At 44.9% G+C, this 16732-nt stretch overlaps 1 protein-coding gene across 1 annotated transcript in view; it reads left to right on the forward strand.

Moving 5' to 3' along the window:
• Window positions 1–14749, forward strand: part of SORL1 (sortilin related receptor 1) — a 59104-nt gene extending 44355 nt beyond the window's left edge. The window contains exons 36-48 of the mRNA XM_075190428.1: window positions 197–309; window positions 1043–1147; window positions 2592–2664; window positions 3802–3884; window positions 4187–4283; window positions 4507–4691; window positions 4797–4916; window positions 5777–5941; window positions 7132–7306; window positions 8596–8702; window positions 9798–9990; window positions 10266–10478; window positions 10792–14749. Coding sequence (XP_075046529.1) covers window positions 197–309; window positions 1043–1147; window positions 2592–2664; window positions 3802–3884; window positions 4187–4283; window positions 4507–4691; window positions 4797–4916; window positions 5777–5941; window positions 7132–7306; window positions 8596–8702; window positions 9798–9990; window positions 10266–10478; window positions 10792–10859 — 1697 coding nt within the window. The 3' untranslated portion in view covers window positions 10860–14749. The remainder of the gene's footprint in view (window positions 1–196; window positions 310–1042; window positions 1148–2591; window positions 2665–3801; window positions 3885–4186; window positions 4284–4506; window positions 4692–4796; window positions 4917–5776; window positions 5942–7131; window positions 7307–8595; window positions 8703–9797; window positions 9991–10265; window positions 10479–10791) is intronic.
• The last annotated feature ends 1983 nt before the right edge of the window (window positions 14750–16732 follow it).

The following is a 16732-nucleotide window of genomic DNA, read 5'->3' on the forward strand; positions in this document are numbered from 1 at the left end:
GTCACGGAGAGGATATAACGTTACTGTCCGGCCCTTTTGGATGCTGCAAAAGTTCAAAGTGCAAATATTTACTGCAACACTGAGAATCGACTGTTCCCGCTGTTCTGTCCTCTGCAGGGAAATCATCTGTTGTGGTTGTTTTTCCCCATTTCTCCAACAGATCTAGAATATGTTTTGTTTTTTTCTTCTACACCAGTTTCGGACGCCCCGCAGCACCTGCAGCTCTCCCTAAATAAAGAGCTTCCATTCACCATCACCAGCTGCTGGTCCCCGCCCGCAAACACTAATGGGTTAATTCGGGAGTATGTGGTAAGTGGGGCAAACACTGGGGGAGATCCATCTTTTGCTCCTGATGTATTCTTATCACCTATTCACATTTGAAACAACATTCAGAGTGGCCTCGCTGGAGCCCTGTCTGTTTGTACAGAGAGCAGGGACATTGTTGCAACAATGTTAGAAGTCTAATAGTAGTCTATGTATATAAATTGGGGGATATTATTGAAGACAAGTCTGTTGTTTTGGGGGTTTTTTGTCTTGTTTTTTAGCACCAGCCTATTTGAGAGGAAACTGGTGCTCAAATCATAATCCGCAATAGTAAAATATTTGGTTCAAGGGTTTCATAAATCCTACATTATAATAAATAATTTCTAGAATATCTACTTTAGTTCCCAGTACAACATAGAATCTCCATAATGTGACGCATCTTGTCTCTCAGATATATTTATATCTATGACTAGGGAGATCCTTACAAACACCTCCTCCCACAAAGTATTTTATCTCCTATTGGGCAATGGTGGTGAGACTGTGGCTGTTAGTGGGTAATGCCAATGCTGCTGGTTCATAGACTCAGAAAGAGACTCTATATTGGCAGTTTCTCCCTTATAAGTAGAAATAGAGAATTGTTAGAAATATACCCATATAATGTTTGGTTTGGTTTTTCCCCCATGCACTTGATGTGCTCATTCGTGTATTATTGGATAATATTTGGATAGTATTGATACTTTCCGGCACATAGAAGTAATGGTGTTTTTCCTTCCTCCAGGTAGAGTATGGCACCAACACTACAAAGGGCTGGACGTCCCTTAGTACGCAGGAGCATTGCTTTGATATTAAGTTTTCAGAAACCAACATGATGTATTCTGTGCGGGTGAGTACAGTGATTGTTTATAGCTGTCTGTGCCCTATATATATAATATAGAGACAAAGTATTTGGCCCCACCTGTTAATGACTGAACTGAGATGTTTCAATCAGACTAGTTACCAGAGGTGTATAAAATCAGCACCGAGCCATGCAGTCTCCATTTGCAAAGATTTGTGATAAAAACTGGGTTGTACTGAAGAGCTCAGTGACACCAAGCGTGGTACTGTGATAGGATGTGTGGTACTGTGATAGGAGGCCACCTTTACAATATTTCATCCCTGCTGGAAATTCCACGGTCAACTGTAAGTGACATTATTAGAAAGTGGAAGTGTTTAGGAACAACAACAACTCGAAGCAGAAGACCACGTAAAATCACAGAGTGGGGTCAACGACTGCTAAAGGCACATGGTGTGTAAAAGTCGCCAACGCTCTGCTGATTCCATAGCTGAAGAATTTCGAACTTCCACTGATTTGTGTGTACAAAATGTAAGTACAAAAACTGTGCGGCAAGAGGTTAATAGAATGGGTTTCCATGGCCGAGCAGCTGCATGCAGCCTCACATCACCAAGACCAATGCCAAGCGTCGGATGGAGTGGTGTAAAGCACACGGACACTGGACTGTGGAGCAGTGGAAACGTGTTCTGTGGAATGACGAATCGCACTTCTCTGTTTGACAGTCAGATGGGTGAGTCTGGGTTTGGCCTCAGTATTCTAGATATTCATTTACTGGTTTCCATTCTTTCACCCTGTGAGCGCAGTTGGAACCTTTTTATTTCTATTCGAGTCTGGGTTTGGCGGCTGCCGGAAGAACGTTACCTGCCTGACTGCATTATGCCAATTGTAAAGTTTGGATTAGGAGGTGTAATGATATGGGGCTGTTTTTCAGGGTTTGGACTAGGCCCCTTATCTCCAGTGAAGGGCAATCTTACTGCTTCAGCACACCCAAGTCACTTTGGACAATGCAATGCTTCCAACTTTGTGGAAAAAATTTGGGGAAGGCCCTTTTCTATTCCAACATGACTGCGCCCCAGTGCACAAAGCAAGGACTACACAGACATGGTTTGATGAGTTTGATGTGGAAGAACTTGACTGGCCCACACAGAGCCCTGACCTCAATAGCATCCAACACCTTTGGGATGAACAGGAATGGAGATTGTGAGCCAGGCCTTCTCCTCCAACATCAGTGTCTGACCTCATAAATGCTCTACAGAATGAATGGGCACAAATTCACACAGAAACACTCCAACATCTTGTGGAAAGTCTTCCAAGAAGAGTGGAAGCTGTTATCTCTGCAAAAGGGGGACCAACTCCATATTAACGTATATGTATTTCAGTACAATGTCGCTGTTTATGTAATGGTCAAATGTCCGAATACTTCTGTCCATATAGTGTATATAATACTTGTACTCCATGGTGCTGATAATAACATTGTATTTTTCCTGCTATAAAGGTGGCTGCAGTTACTAGTCGGGGAGTCGGTGAATGGAGCAACATCAAATCCATCAGCACTGATCAGGGAAAAGGTAACTGTGTGACCTGCGATATCCTGGGGGTCCGACCACTGGGTTGTATCTTATGTTTATGCTTCTTCCTCTACACACCCCCATGTTACACGTTTTGTGACACTAACGCTTGGTGTTCTTGTTATAGATTTGTATCTGGAGATGGGAATGACCAAATGGTTTCATATTTTGTATAATCATTGTCTTCTGACACCTTTGTTAAAGGCAAAAATTGTTGTTTGCTTTATGGTGTCTGATCCAGGGAGATGTGTAGCCTGGGGCACTGATAGGGGTTGGGGGCCAGTACTAAGTGCCCAGGGTTCTCTTTGGGTCTAGGCTCCATTCCCATATGCCGGGGAAAGCGACTGCACACTCCCGTAGCTTCCTATTGGTCCACACAGCCTCACTCCTGCACCCTCAGCCAATCAGAACGTCAGCCCGCTATAATTTGATCCCTGTTTATGAAGCTACTACCTACATGACAGGAGCCATGTACATTTGTATAAAAATGAGGACCATTTAAAGTACTACGTCAGCTTTAACAAGATGGTGGCCGCAGTGATGTCTGCAGAAGCTCCTGTGTGGTGACCAGTCTTCAAGCCAGGATAGATGGTGGTGTCTGGCTGACCAGGACTGGCAGCTGCTTCCCCAGACTTCATGTTATCTGGGAAATGTCTTGTGCTTCTACTCTGCACCGTTGCAGCCTAGAGAGGATGTGGCCTCATCCTTTAGAGGGCAGCAGGGGTGGCCTTGAGACATGCTTACATGCCAGGGTGCAAGAGTGTCCAATTCCCAGGAATCCATGTCCAAGTGTTGGCCCAGATCTGTCTGCACCAAATGCCGGATTAAATTACCTACCAGACAATCTGGCCCCAATTGCGCAGTGTCCCTCCCATGTCCCAGGTGGCACGCCAGGGGCTGAACCTCTCTAGGCAGTACCAGAGTGGGTCCAGTCCCTAACACAGTCCTATACCCTGTGGTAGTCCCCTCCCTTTGATTCTGTGGACTGTCCTAGTAGAGCAGTACTTTTTAGCCCTGAACATTATTGACTCATAAGAACACTGTCAACACCTGCGTTCCCGTAAGTGAATATTGAAGACTGTATGTAGGCTGCTGTTCCCATGTGCCCTCTCATCTCTGGAACGTTTTCTCTCCCAGTTGTGCCACCACCTACCATAAAGATCCAGAGCGTTAACGAAGACTCAGTGGATTTCACAGTGAACGTAGACTCCAATATTCCGGTATGTTGTGCTGGCTCTCCACTGCTTGCTTAAATCAAAGAAATGTAAATGGTATGTAAAGATCAAATAGCAAAACTTGCATGAACATAAAACCATTGCTGTGTTGCCCACTGAGCCAGGGCTGCCCTAGTCGTGTGGTTAGTTGCCCTCTGTCGTTCTCTCTCTCTCTGAACCTTCCTCACCCTCCGCAGACCCATCACAATCACGAGATTGGATGGTGCATGTAATAATCAGATACAGAATTACCAGGAATTTGAGCATCACATTGACTTATGACGTAATTAACTCTTCTTTCACGGCAGATCACTGGCTATACAGCCTTTTTATCCTGGGAGTTTGATACACACGTGCGAGAGAAAAGAACTTTACAGTTTGACGGAAGCCCTGGCTCCCATAAAGGTGATTAAATTATTCCTTTTAATCGTGTGTTTTACCTCTCCACAGTATTGATAAGTGTGACTTCATGATCTGTGTATAGGACAGCCCGACCAGTGTCACCAAGCCATAATATAATGATTAAATCGAGGTCGTCTGTCTGACCAGATTGCTATCCTGTAACCTCTACTAACACCTTATATATGATCTCCCTATGTATTGTCATATTTCATGATTTGTCCTGTAGTGAGTAATCTAACGGCACAAACTGCGTATGAGATTTCTGCCTGGGCAATGTCTGACTTCGGGGAGAGTTCGGTGGCGTTTGAGCAGTTTACCACGACGGGCACCAGACCGCCACCTCCGAGTCTTAAGGCGAAAGCAGCTAATCAGACCGCGGTGGAGTGCACGTGGGTTGGAGAGAGAAATGTGGTATGAGCCATTCATTGTAAACTATATAACACAAGCCCAGTGTCGCTGTATAACCAGAGTATTAGGAAAGTGTCCACTAACCTGTGACTACTCTTCTGTGCCCAGACCTATGGGGTGTTTTACGCCACGTCCTTCTTAGAACTGCACAAGAATCCGCTTACCGTCAACACGACGCTCCACAACGTGACCCTTATTGTGAACAGAGACGAGCAGTACCTGTTTTTGGTAAGTTTTTAGATTATCCATGCCTCACAGCGCTGGGGTCATGAGTTCATTTCTCAACCATGGCCGTATCTGTGTGGAGTTTGTATGTTCTCCCCGTGTGTGGGTTTCCTCCGGGTGTGTGGGTTTCCTCCGGGTGCTCCGGTTTCCTCCCACACTCCAAAAACATACTAGTAGGTTAATAAGCTGCCATCAAAATTGACCTTAGTCTCTCTCTCTGTCTGTGTGTGTGTGTGTGTTAGGGAATTTAGACTGTAAGCTCCTATGGGGCAGGGACTGATGTGAGTGAGTTCTCTGTACAGCGCTGCGGAATTAGTGGCGCTATATAAATAGCCGATGATGATTCATATAACTTTGTTATTAGCACAACTTAACAAAAGATGAATATTCTGTTTTCTAAATCTCCAGCTTCCTGTAAAAATGCGTTCGGTGACACCTAAGGCAGAACAGCATTCGGGGGGAGAGTGCCCATGATATTAAATTCTTAAATATTTTTACTCCAGATTGTCATTGCTCCACATTCTCCAAGTTACATTTGGTATTGTGCTCTAGCAGCAGAGTTGTGGTGGTTCTAAACCCCTATTACCAGGGGCAATGACCACATAAAATCATATTTGTACATTTAAATCCATGTTCTGTTGGAAGCTTTTTTTAATTCAGTACAATTTTAAGACCTTATTTCTTCCAGTTGTCTTCCTGCACCCAAAAATGTATATCGTCAAGTTGTTTAAATATTATTTCGTTTCGAGAACCGGTGATGCCGGATTTGAACAAGACTCCATACTGACCAGATGAGAACGGCTTTCAATTTTTTTTTTCAGTCTTCTAAATTATATCCCCCCCTCCCCCTTGTTATTTTCAAGGTACGTGTAATATCCCCTTACCAAGGCCCCCCTTCAGATTACGCCGTGGTCAAAATGATTCCTGATAACAGGTTACCTCCACGTCAACTTCATGCCGTACTTGTTGATAAAACATTTGTGGTCCTGAAGTGGGAGTCTCCGTATGATTCGCCGGACAGCGAGATGGTGAGTTCTACTAACGCACTAATGTTTCCTTACAGAAGGGATCATCTGCTGAAGGAGTAAAGGATTTTATATTATTACAAAATCCTCTTTACTAATTGTATTAATGTATTTTTTAAGCACTGCCAGGTCCGGATAAGAATAACTCTGTAACATTATTTAGTGGGAAAAATCAGTGGAACATTAGAGGTGACACATATATCACTATCAGGATGTGCTGACAGCCAGTGGATGATCCTGCATCTCTACTCTGGCAGAAGGAACCCAAAACATAAGATAGAGTAGTGCATTGTGTATACAGGGAGAGTGAGAGATATCAACATGGTTAATATAGGTCCACAGCTGGGTATAACTGAGCTGAATAACATGCATGAAATAAATGGAGAGTGTATACTGTTATAGGGGCAGCACAGTGGCCTAGTGGTTAGCACGTCTGCCTCACAGCACTGGGGTCATGAGTTCGATTCCCGACCATGGCCTTATCTGTGTGGAGTTTGTATGTTCTCCCTGTGTTTGCGTGGGTTTCCTCCGGGTGCTCCGGTTTCCTCCCACACTCCAAAAACATACTGGTAGGTTAATTGGCTGCAATCAAAAATTGACCCTAGTCTCTGTCTGTCTCCCTCTCTGTCTGTCTTTGTGTGAGTGTGTGTATATATTAGGGAATTTAGACTGTAAGCTCCAATGGGGCAGGGACTGATGTGGGTGAGTTCTCTGTACAGCGCTGCGGAATTAGTGGCGCTATATAAATAAATGATGATGATGATGATGATGATACTGGCTGTACATGCTCCCACTCCTCTGCAGCATGTCAGCAGGCAGCGTTTGAGTGACAGCTTTGCAAACTTGCTGCGCAACAATACTCTATGTGGATTGGTTGACTCGTACAGAGGCCGGGGCCACTGATGTCTCAGTAAGTCAGATGCCTGCAGAATCTGCTTATTGATCTGTATAAGATCCCATCAGGACACTGCTCCGAAGATATGGAAATAGTATATATAGAATAGTTCTCTGTGGAGGTAACACTGTGCTATAACACAGCTTCAGTGGACGGATATATTTTACCTTCGTGTTTGTTATTTTGAGGCCCCCATAGGCGCAGGATGTATTTAATCTTTGAGCTAAGCCACACGTGCAGTCAGTTTTGCAGCACGCCTGTATGTGTGATACAATCTCATAGTACACGTGTTTTCTAGGTATATATCATCTCTGTAAAGGATTTAATCATGAAGACTGAGAGAAGCTACAAGGTCAGCACCCCGAATAGCACCATAGAGTACAAGATCGGGAACCTGGAACCGGGGGCGAAATACAACGTGATCGTCCAACTGCGCAATATGAGCAAAGAGTCTAGTACTAAAGTAAACACAGGTGAGACCAGGCTGTCCCTGGGGTCATGTGACGGGGGTGTGACCAGGCTGTCCCTGGGGTCATGTGACGGGGGTGTGACCAGGCTGTCCCTGGGGTCATGTGACGGGGGTGTGACCACGCTGTCCCTGAGGTCATGTGACGGGGGTGTGACCAGGCTGTCCCTGGGGTCATGTGACGGGGGTGTGACCAGGCTGTCCCTGGGGTCATGTGACGGGGGTGTGACCAGGCTGTCCCTGGGGTCATGTGACGGGGGTGTGACCAGGCTGTCCCTGGGGTCATGTGACGGGGGTGTGACCAGGCTGTCCCTGGGGTCATGTGACGGGGGTGTGACCAGGCTGTCCCTGGGGTCATGTGACGGGGGTGTGACCAGGCTGTCCCTGGGGTCATGTGACGCGGGTGTGACCAGACTGTCCCTGGGGTCATGTGACGGGCGTGTGACCAGGCTGTCCCTGGGGTCATGTGACGGGCGTGTGACCAGGCTGTCCCTGGGGTCATGTGACGGGCGTGTGACCAGGCTGTCCCTGGGGTCATGTGACGGGGGTGTGACCAGGCTGTCCCTGGGGTCATGTGACGGGGGTGTGACCAGACTGTCCCTGGGGTCATGTGACAGGGGAGTACAGAAGCAGGACATAATGGTGAACAGGTGAAATACTATATATACTGTGCTCAATGGGGCATATTCAATTGACGGCGGGATAGCCAAAAATCCCGCGCTCAAAAAATATTACCGTTATTACGGTAATCCGGTAATTTACTCACTGGATTTCGCTGCGAGCTGAAATCCAGCGAGATATTACCATATTAACGGTAATATTTTTTTGAGCGCGGGATTTTCGGCGATCCCGCCGTCAATTGAATATGCCCCAATGTGTTTCTTTAGCCGCACATAGACATACAGGGCCTGAGTCATTAAGAAGAACAAAGCATAAAAAAGGAGTAAGTTTGCTCCTAGACAAACCATGTGCAAATTAGTGTATTATTTTGCAGATATGTTAAATACTGGCTGTTTTATCATGCAGCACACAAATACTGGATAGCTTTATTTTTACACTTAAATTTAAAGTTGGTCTATGACATGACCTATCCCAACTATAAATCTATCCTCACATTTTAAATTTACCTCCCCCTCTAATGCAAAATGGTTTTGCCCAGATGCAAACTTACTCCTTTATTTTATTCTTTGCTCTCCTCACTGACTCAGGCCGCAGGGTATAGCAGAGTATTGTGATCCACGTCTGAACTTTTTCCACTGGTAAAGGATTATCTGATTCAGTTTTACTGATTTGCAGTCCCCCTGCCGGCTCCGGAGGCCTTGAAGCTCATCAGTGAGAAGGACCACATTCTGCTGTTCTGGAAGAGCTTGGCACTGAGAGAAAAATACTTTAACGAGTCCAGAGTAAGTGATGTTATAAGGTTTTTATGATCTGTGAATCACAAGTCCGGGTGCACGAATCTAAAGAGCTGAATTCAGTGATCTGATGCTGCAGGGACACCAGGGAGGTTAATATTCCTCATGTGGGACCATCGGAACGGCTGGTGTAGCCGTACGTGACACCAGGGTCCCTGCTTTATCTTCGTGTCCTTGGGAGGTGGACCTAGGCCCAGGGTGGGGGCCGCCCGTCTCTCTACAGCAGCGTACAAGGAAGGTGCAGACCTGACCCTAGACCCCCACTGATGGCCCTGTCCCATCTGAACCCTTTATTACAGGTGTCACTAATGACTCCTTCCAACATAACACAGATACCTGACCCTGGTCCTGAGCGTTACAGGATAATACATATGATCCGATATTCCTCTACACCAGTGATGGCTAACCTGTGATACTCCAGATGTTGCGAAACTACAAGTCCCAGCATGCTTTGCCAGTAGATAACTAGCTGATAGCTGGCAGAGCATGCTAGGGCTTGTAGTTTCACAACATCTGGAGTGTCACAGGTTAGCCATCACTGCTCTACACTCTGTGGCCATCACTTTAGCTATAAGGGGATCGGAGCTTCCGCCCTTCTTTTCTTAAGTTGCAGTTACTAGTTTTCCACCAAGACCAGGCTGCAGTGTCATACTGGTTCCCACCACTAGGGGGACTGCCCCATCAAACCTATGGTACCAATGTAGCACATGAGAAAACAGGGATTTTGCACGGATGTTTAACCCTTTTGGGGCTCGGTGGTAGTCAATATCAGCTATTTAAAAGCCAACATAGTTTTAAACGATGTGACAATAACGGCGATAAATAATGAAATGACTACTTACCAGATAGCAGATATGAACTTTTGGAATGACCGCCCACTGTAATATCCGAATGGGCCAAACGGATACACTAGCAAATTACATCATTTACGATGGGCAGAGTGAAAATTACGCTTTTAAAGCGGAAATACCTGGACCCCACGCCTGTATTCCATTATACATGGTTTAACTGTCTGTATAGCTTCTCCATCTCTAACTTGTTTTTAAAGTGTGAATCCTCCATGTTGTTTCCTCGTATTTCCAGGGTTATGAAATCCACATTTATGACAGTTCAAGTAACATCTCAACGTTTCTCGGAAACACAACGGAAAACTTCTTCAAAATTTCTAACCTGAAATTGGGTCACAACTACACGTTTACCGTGCAGGCCAGATGTCTGTACAGCGGTCAGATCTGTGGTGAACCCGCGCGCCTCCTGTACGACCAGCTGGGAACCGGTAAGACCTCTGTCCTTCCGTCCGTGGAGATCTCATTCTGTGACGGTCTCATCGGTGTTCTCTTCCTCTGACACCTTACAGAATAAGCGGACAAGGTGTAAACAGGGACTAGATTGGTTTAGTATCACAGGGCTGTTACTGGCAATGCTACTGGTACATTTTGGCCGTGCTGGAAAATTTGTAACATCGCTTCGTCCCTCCCAATCCCCACGTTCTCTACATTATTATTTTTTTCTAATGATGATAATTGTATAAATTTCCGTTTTCTTTGTCAGAAATGGACGCCTTGCCCTCCAGGAGCGTCCAGTCCACTGACGTGGCTGCTATCGTGGTCCCAGTCTTATTCCTGCTGTTAGTAGCCACCGGCTGTGGTTTCATCATATTGTACATGCGACACCGGAGGCTGCAGAACAGTTTCACAGCGTTTGCCAACAGCCACTACAGCTCGCGCCTTGGGTCGGCCATCTTCTCATCCGGGGACGATATAGGTAAGAGGAACGAACGCAAACTAGTATAAATATTTGTCCCGGGTTTAGACCAGAAACCACGTTCTTAGTGAGTGAAGTTTTTAGCTCCCTTAGGGGAATTAAAGTCCACTCCATCTGCCTCGTACAGGCAGCGGTGAGCACAGCGCTTGACCATAGAGATGAAGAGCGAGATTTTGTCCCATACGGCTACCGCAGCGTTTGGCCAAATTGAACCCTTGTCCTTGTTGCTGGATCCTCCAGCCGTTCGTTGAGGCCACAACAGTCAGTGCGAGGGAGAGGAGGATATAATGTCCCGTTCTCCTTATAATTTCAGGTGATGACGATGACGACGCTCCTATGATAACCGGCTTTTCAGATGATGTCCCTATGGTGATAGCATGAAGCTCGTTGCTCCTGGGTTTAAAAACCAAATGCTGTAAATATTTTATTTTCCAGGGAATAGTGAATTTGTTTCCTTGTTTTTAATTTCTGTTTTTTTATTTTTTTTTCAAATGCACTTTGAGTTGCAATGTTATTTTTATATGGGCCAAAAAAAAAAAAAGAACTTTGTAGTACTCAACTGTGAAATGCAAAATAATGTTTAACCAAATATTAATGGTTCTTTAATCAAAGCTTGACCCCTTCAGCCCTGAGGACAGCCCACACACATTGACACATGCCCCTTGAATGTATCGCGCCTATTCTCACATAACGGCCATGTTTAGGTTGGGACTAAAATACGAGACCCCTGTACAGCTGTCCTTAAGGTGCCTTATATGCCAAACTGTGGGTGTAGGTCACAGCGCCGCGTTCATCCGTCGCTTCTACAGAACGGCTGCGTCATTGCGTTGATTTTTGACTGCAGAGTTAAAGCGGTTAACGGAAATATTTTAGCACTATATTTTCTGGCTGTGGATCCATGTGTAAGATTTACCAATCAATAGATCGCTTTTCTTTTCTCTTTATATATAAGAAGACCCAGACTCGCGAGTAGTGGGGAAATCCCACAATGTGACTATATTGGAGGATCTTCTGTGGATAATTAGCGTCACACGGCAGCCAAACTACCCAGTGAACTTATTTTTAAAATGTATTTTCTTGATCATCGCTATAATATTTAATCCTGGTCAAATCAATATAAATGGCAATAGCACTTTATTTTAAAAGATACAAACATCATCTGCCAAATCGCCCTTCATGTAAATCGCCTTTACTTGAATGTGATTGGTTAGTGGAGGCTGTGGGTGGATCACATGCTGCCTTCCTCTACAGATAAGTGGATCCCTCCAGCACTTTAGCTACGTTGACTAACTTTAAGACCACTGTATCTCACTTAAAGGGCACGTACCGAGTGGCTGGGATGTGGGTTATGTTTTTAAAGGGCCCAAAATTTGTCTCGTTTAGTGTGTGGGAGGCTGGGTTATGGAAAAAATGCACTTATCTTAAATGCCCCATCATCCGTAGCATCGCGGCTCCTCTTTACAACAGCGAGTCTGAGGCTTGCGCTCTATAGATAGCATCGGAGCATACCTCAGTTGAGTTACTATATCACGCATAGTAGCCACGTATCCAAGTTACGACGGGTCACAGTGCCGGAGATGGGGGCATAGAAGAGGAGTATAAGTTTAGTTATCACATGCATATGGAATATCCCACCTCTCTGTGTGAGGGGGGGGGGGGGGGGGGGGGAGAGAGTTGGTGCATTTGTTGAGTACACAAGGTCTTCACTCAGTGGCTGACGATGTCAATGTCCCGTTCTGCACTCTCATTTTATATACCCATCCCAGAAAATATTTTAGGTGAATACGATGTACCCTCTGGTGTATATTTTTATGACATTTTACAGTGCCATCTAGTCCAGGAATTCAGGATTGTTGTATATATAGACTGTATTATTTTGATTTTATCTCTTTTAATGTGTCCTATGTGAAGTAATCTAGTGTCTGCCCCGTGTGCGTCTCACACTCTTCCTCACTGTGATTTTAGGGACCATGTGTGTTATTGAGCAGGTGTCTAGGGACCCTGATGACTTGTAGTGCCCCCGTTTGTATGTATAGATGACTGATAAATGGTTACATTCTCCCCTCAGCACTTGCCAAACAATGTACAATTCTGCCAGTGCTCATCACATTGGATATTTATTTATTCTGTGTACAAATAAATGATTGTACCTCCCGCTGAAATGTAAAATATAATAATGTATCCTTCTAAACCTCAGATTTTATTTCAATCGTCCACAATGTTTCATTGAAATAGATTTGTAGTCCCACCCCTCATTGGTCACCTGACTCTTCAGTTATCAGTCACATGACTGGGCAGGGGGGAGTATCTGCCCCTCGGGCCGCTCCTATAATGGGGCTATAGTTGGGCTGGGTCACCTGCATTTTTTTCTTCTTTAAAATGTTCTTAATAGGCTGCGGAGCTGAGTCCCGCCCCTCTAGTCACATGACCGCACTGGGGGTTGGCTCGTGGCGTGAACAACATGAGACTCGCACTAAACCTATATATTTTCTTGTCTGTGTTGGGCGTTAAGTTCTTATAATCAGGGCTGTAAATCTCAGGAATGTAGAACAGTGCCAAGACCGTGTGATACAGGAGGGCCAGGGCTGGGCGTTGTGGGGGGTAATTTAAGAGTAATTGTATATGCTGAGCGTCCGTTTCATACATCTGTGTAATGTACCTAGATGAGTCCGTGTCGTGTGCCTGTGTGCGCCCGTTATTACAGAGATATTTTTATGTATAGATGTGTTGGGCAATATGGGAAAAAAATAAAAATGTGACTACTTGCCCCCCCCCCTGTGTGTCTTTCCGGAAATAATCATTCTTACGCATAAATCACCAGCACCCGAATGAGGCCCAGTGCTTCTCACATATCATGTTACCGAAAAAGCTCCCAGACCAGTGATGGTATGAAGGCCCTGTGTACATGGCCACCACTGAGCAGAAACGCGTAGGGTACACACCACTACACTAACACGCGGTACATGGCCACCACTGCGCAGAAACGCGTAGGGTACACACCACTACACTAACACGCGGTACATGGCCACCACTGCGCAGAAACGCGTAGGGTACATGGCCACCACTGCGCAGAAACGCATAACATACATACCACTACACTAACACGCGGTACATGGCCACCACTGCGCAGAAACGCGTAGGGTACATGGCCACCACTGCGCAGAAACGCATAACGTACATACCACTACACTAACACGCGGTACATGGCCACCACTGCGCAGAAACGCGTAGGGTACATGGCCACCACTGCGCAGAAACGCATAACGTACATACCACTACACTAACACGCGGTACATGGCCACCACTGCGCAGAAACGCGTAGGGTACATGGCCACCACTGCGCAGAAACGCGTAACGTACATACCACTACACTAACACGCGGTACATGGACACCACTGCGCAGAAAAGCATAATTTACACACCACTACACAAACACGCGGTACATAGCCACCATGATGCAGAAATGCGTAGTGTACGTGGCCACTACACAGGCTGGACAAATGTCTCCACGAGGGACACTAATCCTACACTATACTCCTTTAGAATCATTGCATCACAGTTCTCACCTGTTACGTTCTTAACCAGTCACCTGCCGGACACACAGGTAGCATGTAGGCCGCAGCGTAGGTACGATATATCTGCAACGCTTTGCACAGTAACTAATGTCCTGCCGCACTTATCTTTAGCAATATAAAAGGGAGCGTTGTGCCATAACACGGAACACTGGCCTATATCATATAGCGACCGGTGTACAGGACATTCCAGTAAGCCTATACCTCTTAGGTCCATGTAGCTAAGCAGCGTTACACAGGCCTGGACCATACATACATGTTTTATTTTGGCCATAGACTGCCAATACTGCTGTTGGATGATAAAGGGATGCTTTTTACATGTGTCTGATAGCAGTGTGTATGTTTACATGAAACCTGTGGTGAAATGCAAAATAAATGCTACATTTACAGACTATACTCTGCATAGGAGATAAAGACAATGTATGGAAACGTTGCACATTGCCGATATTATATAATCTGCTTAGTTGCTGAGACTTTACACAACACAGTCTTCTACCAGTTACTTACGTTAGGATTTCTTGCCTGGGCATTTGTTATTTCACATTTAAATTGAATTGTGTGTTTTTAGGGGGGAGGGGGGTGAATGGTTGTTGATCTAAGCTCCACCTACGAGGTGAGAAATTTACTGTTTGCACAACTTTGAATTAAATCTGTTCATTTGTCACTTTTTTCCTCTGCATTAAAATTAATTTGATTCAACTGCTTCTTTGCACTTGTAATATTACTGGGTGGTGGGAATACAATCCCGGAGCTTTAGAAAGTGTAAGACTTCCAGTCATTTCTAGTAAAACTGCACAGAGGTCATGTGGATACTGAAATATAAGTGCAGTATACACTCCTCTGTTCTACTCCACATGTGTAGAACTTCGCAGACCGGCTGCTACATCTCGTTCCTGCAGCCATTGTTAGAATGTGACCTATTCATTCACCGAGCCCCAGGGAAGGGCCGTAATTACACCCATTAAATTCATCAACTGCATTTTTATGAATATCCAGCTCACAAAGCGGCTGCTTCCTCTGTGTCGGCGACAGGTTGTTTAAGTACAGACCTTGTCACAAACACTTGTTTTAATCTTGTTTACTTTTAAGGCAACAAGCTAAGAATATATCATCTGATTGGGGATAAATAGACATTTTCCCCCATTGAAATGCAGCAGCTTGTAGAATGACTGGACGCCAGCGCCCTCTACAGGATCTTATAAACAAATCCAGTGATTTATCTCCATTAAACCATATGTTCCAGGTCTGCAACAGAAACTGTTGCGTCATCCCTCGGATTGGGTCTTGGTGGAGATAGATCCAGAGTTACTGAATCGGGTTGGACAGTTATGTAGCTCTTGGTCTACCAGGGAGGATGACTTGGAGAAAGCGCCTGTCCAACTCTAAGGAAATGGTTAGTGATTATTCACACATCAGGTACAAGCCCGGACACTGGAAAGCCAATATATTGATGGATAACGATAGAAAAACGAGGAACTTGCCCCCAGGTCCTTTAAAGTGGCTCAAGTTACTCTCGGAAGAACATGAAATGACGATCAGAAGAATTTGGTAAAAAGATTAACATGAGGGGAAGAACAACATCTACATCAAGATTAAAATATCACCGTTCACAGTAACAGGAACTTAGCATACAGTCGTGTGACCAGTATCAACACGTTAATGAAGACCCCATCTTACCAGGCACTCACACAAACCTGGGGGTGGTCCTCAGGAGCAGTATTTACATTCAGACCTGTAGACACCGCACTACTACAAACTGGATAAATGCCTATATCCCCAGAGGGGGTAATGTTACAGTAATCAATGAGATGCATCCAGGGCGAGTGAGGGGCTGATCCTGTAGATAACAAAGGTGGAAATGGGCTGGATGTGGGGGTGACGGAGAGAGAACCTTGGAAGGGGCGCAAAGATTTGAGTCTTTTACAGGTTCAGCTTAAGAACACCCAAGAGGGTTTGGCTGATAGACAGCTGGAGACGAGAGAGGGGGGGGAATAAGGTAGATTTGGGGGTTGTCGACATTGGAGGTAAGAAGTGCCAATGAGTTCACAGAAAGAGAAGAGCGATGTCAAATTTAGACAATTCAAAATATCTTCGTACAGTTTTTTAATAAGTCAACTATCCCTGTGGGCGCTTCCTAATATATACATTACATAATATATATGACGCAGGTTATATAGTAACACAGTCATTCAGTAAGTGTTTTAGGTTATTTGGAAGGAAAGCATCATTAGATGACAAATGTGAAAATATTATTACTAATAAGGTCATAAACACAGATATTAATCATAGTGTGAGCACGGTTAGAAATGAGAAGTAAGGTACTAAATTCACAAATGAGGGGTCAGTGCAAAGCAGAGGCAAAAATAAGTACGTAATTCAAATCCAATCTGAGTCAGAAGCAAAAGACGAATAACAAATCCAATTGCACTAAAAGGAACCACAAGAGACTGGGCTATCACAATCCCATATTGTATATGGTATCAGCTGTGTTTAATTCCATATATGTGTACTAAACAAAAATAAAGTTGTCAGCACTTATCCTTTACACTACATATCTGTGTGTATCTGGCAGTATGAAAACATGAGGTATTGGTTCATATTTTGATCAAAGTATTTAAGCCTGCATCCCAACGTCAAGGGTACCTCATTATATGCAGGTCCTACACTGACCTATATGCTTTA

Source organism: Mixophyes fleayi, chromosome 11 (assembly GCF_038048845.1).
Source record: "Mixophyes fleayi isolate aMixFle1 chromosome 11, aMixFle1.hap1, whole genome shotgun sequence".
NCBI lineage: Eukaryota > Metazoa > Chordata > Amphibia > Anura > Limnodynastidae > Mixophyes > Mixophyes fleayi.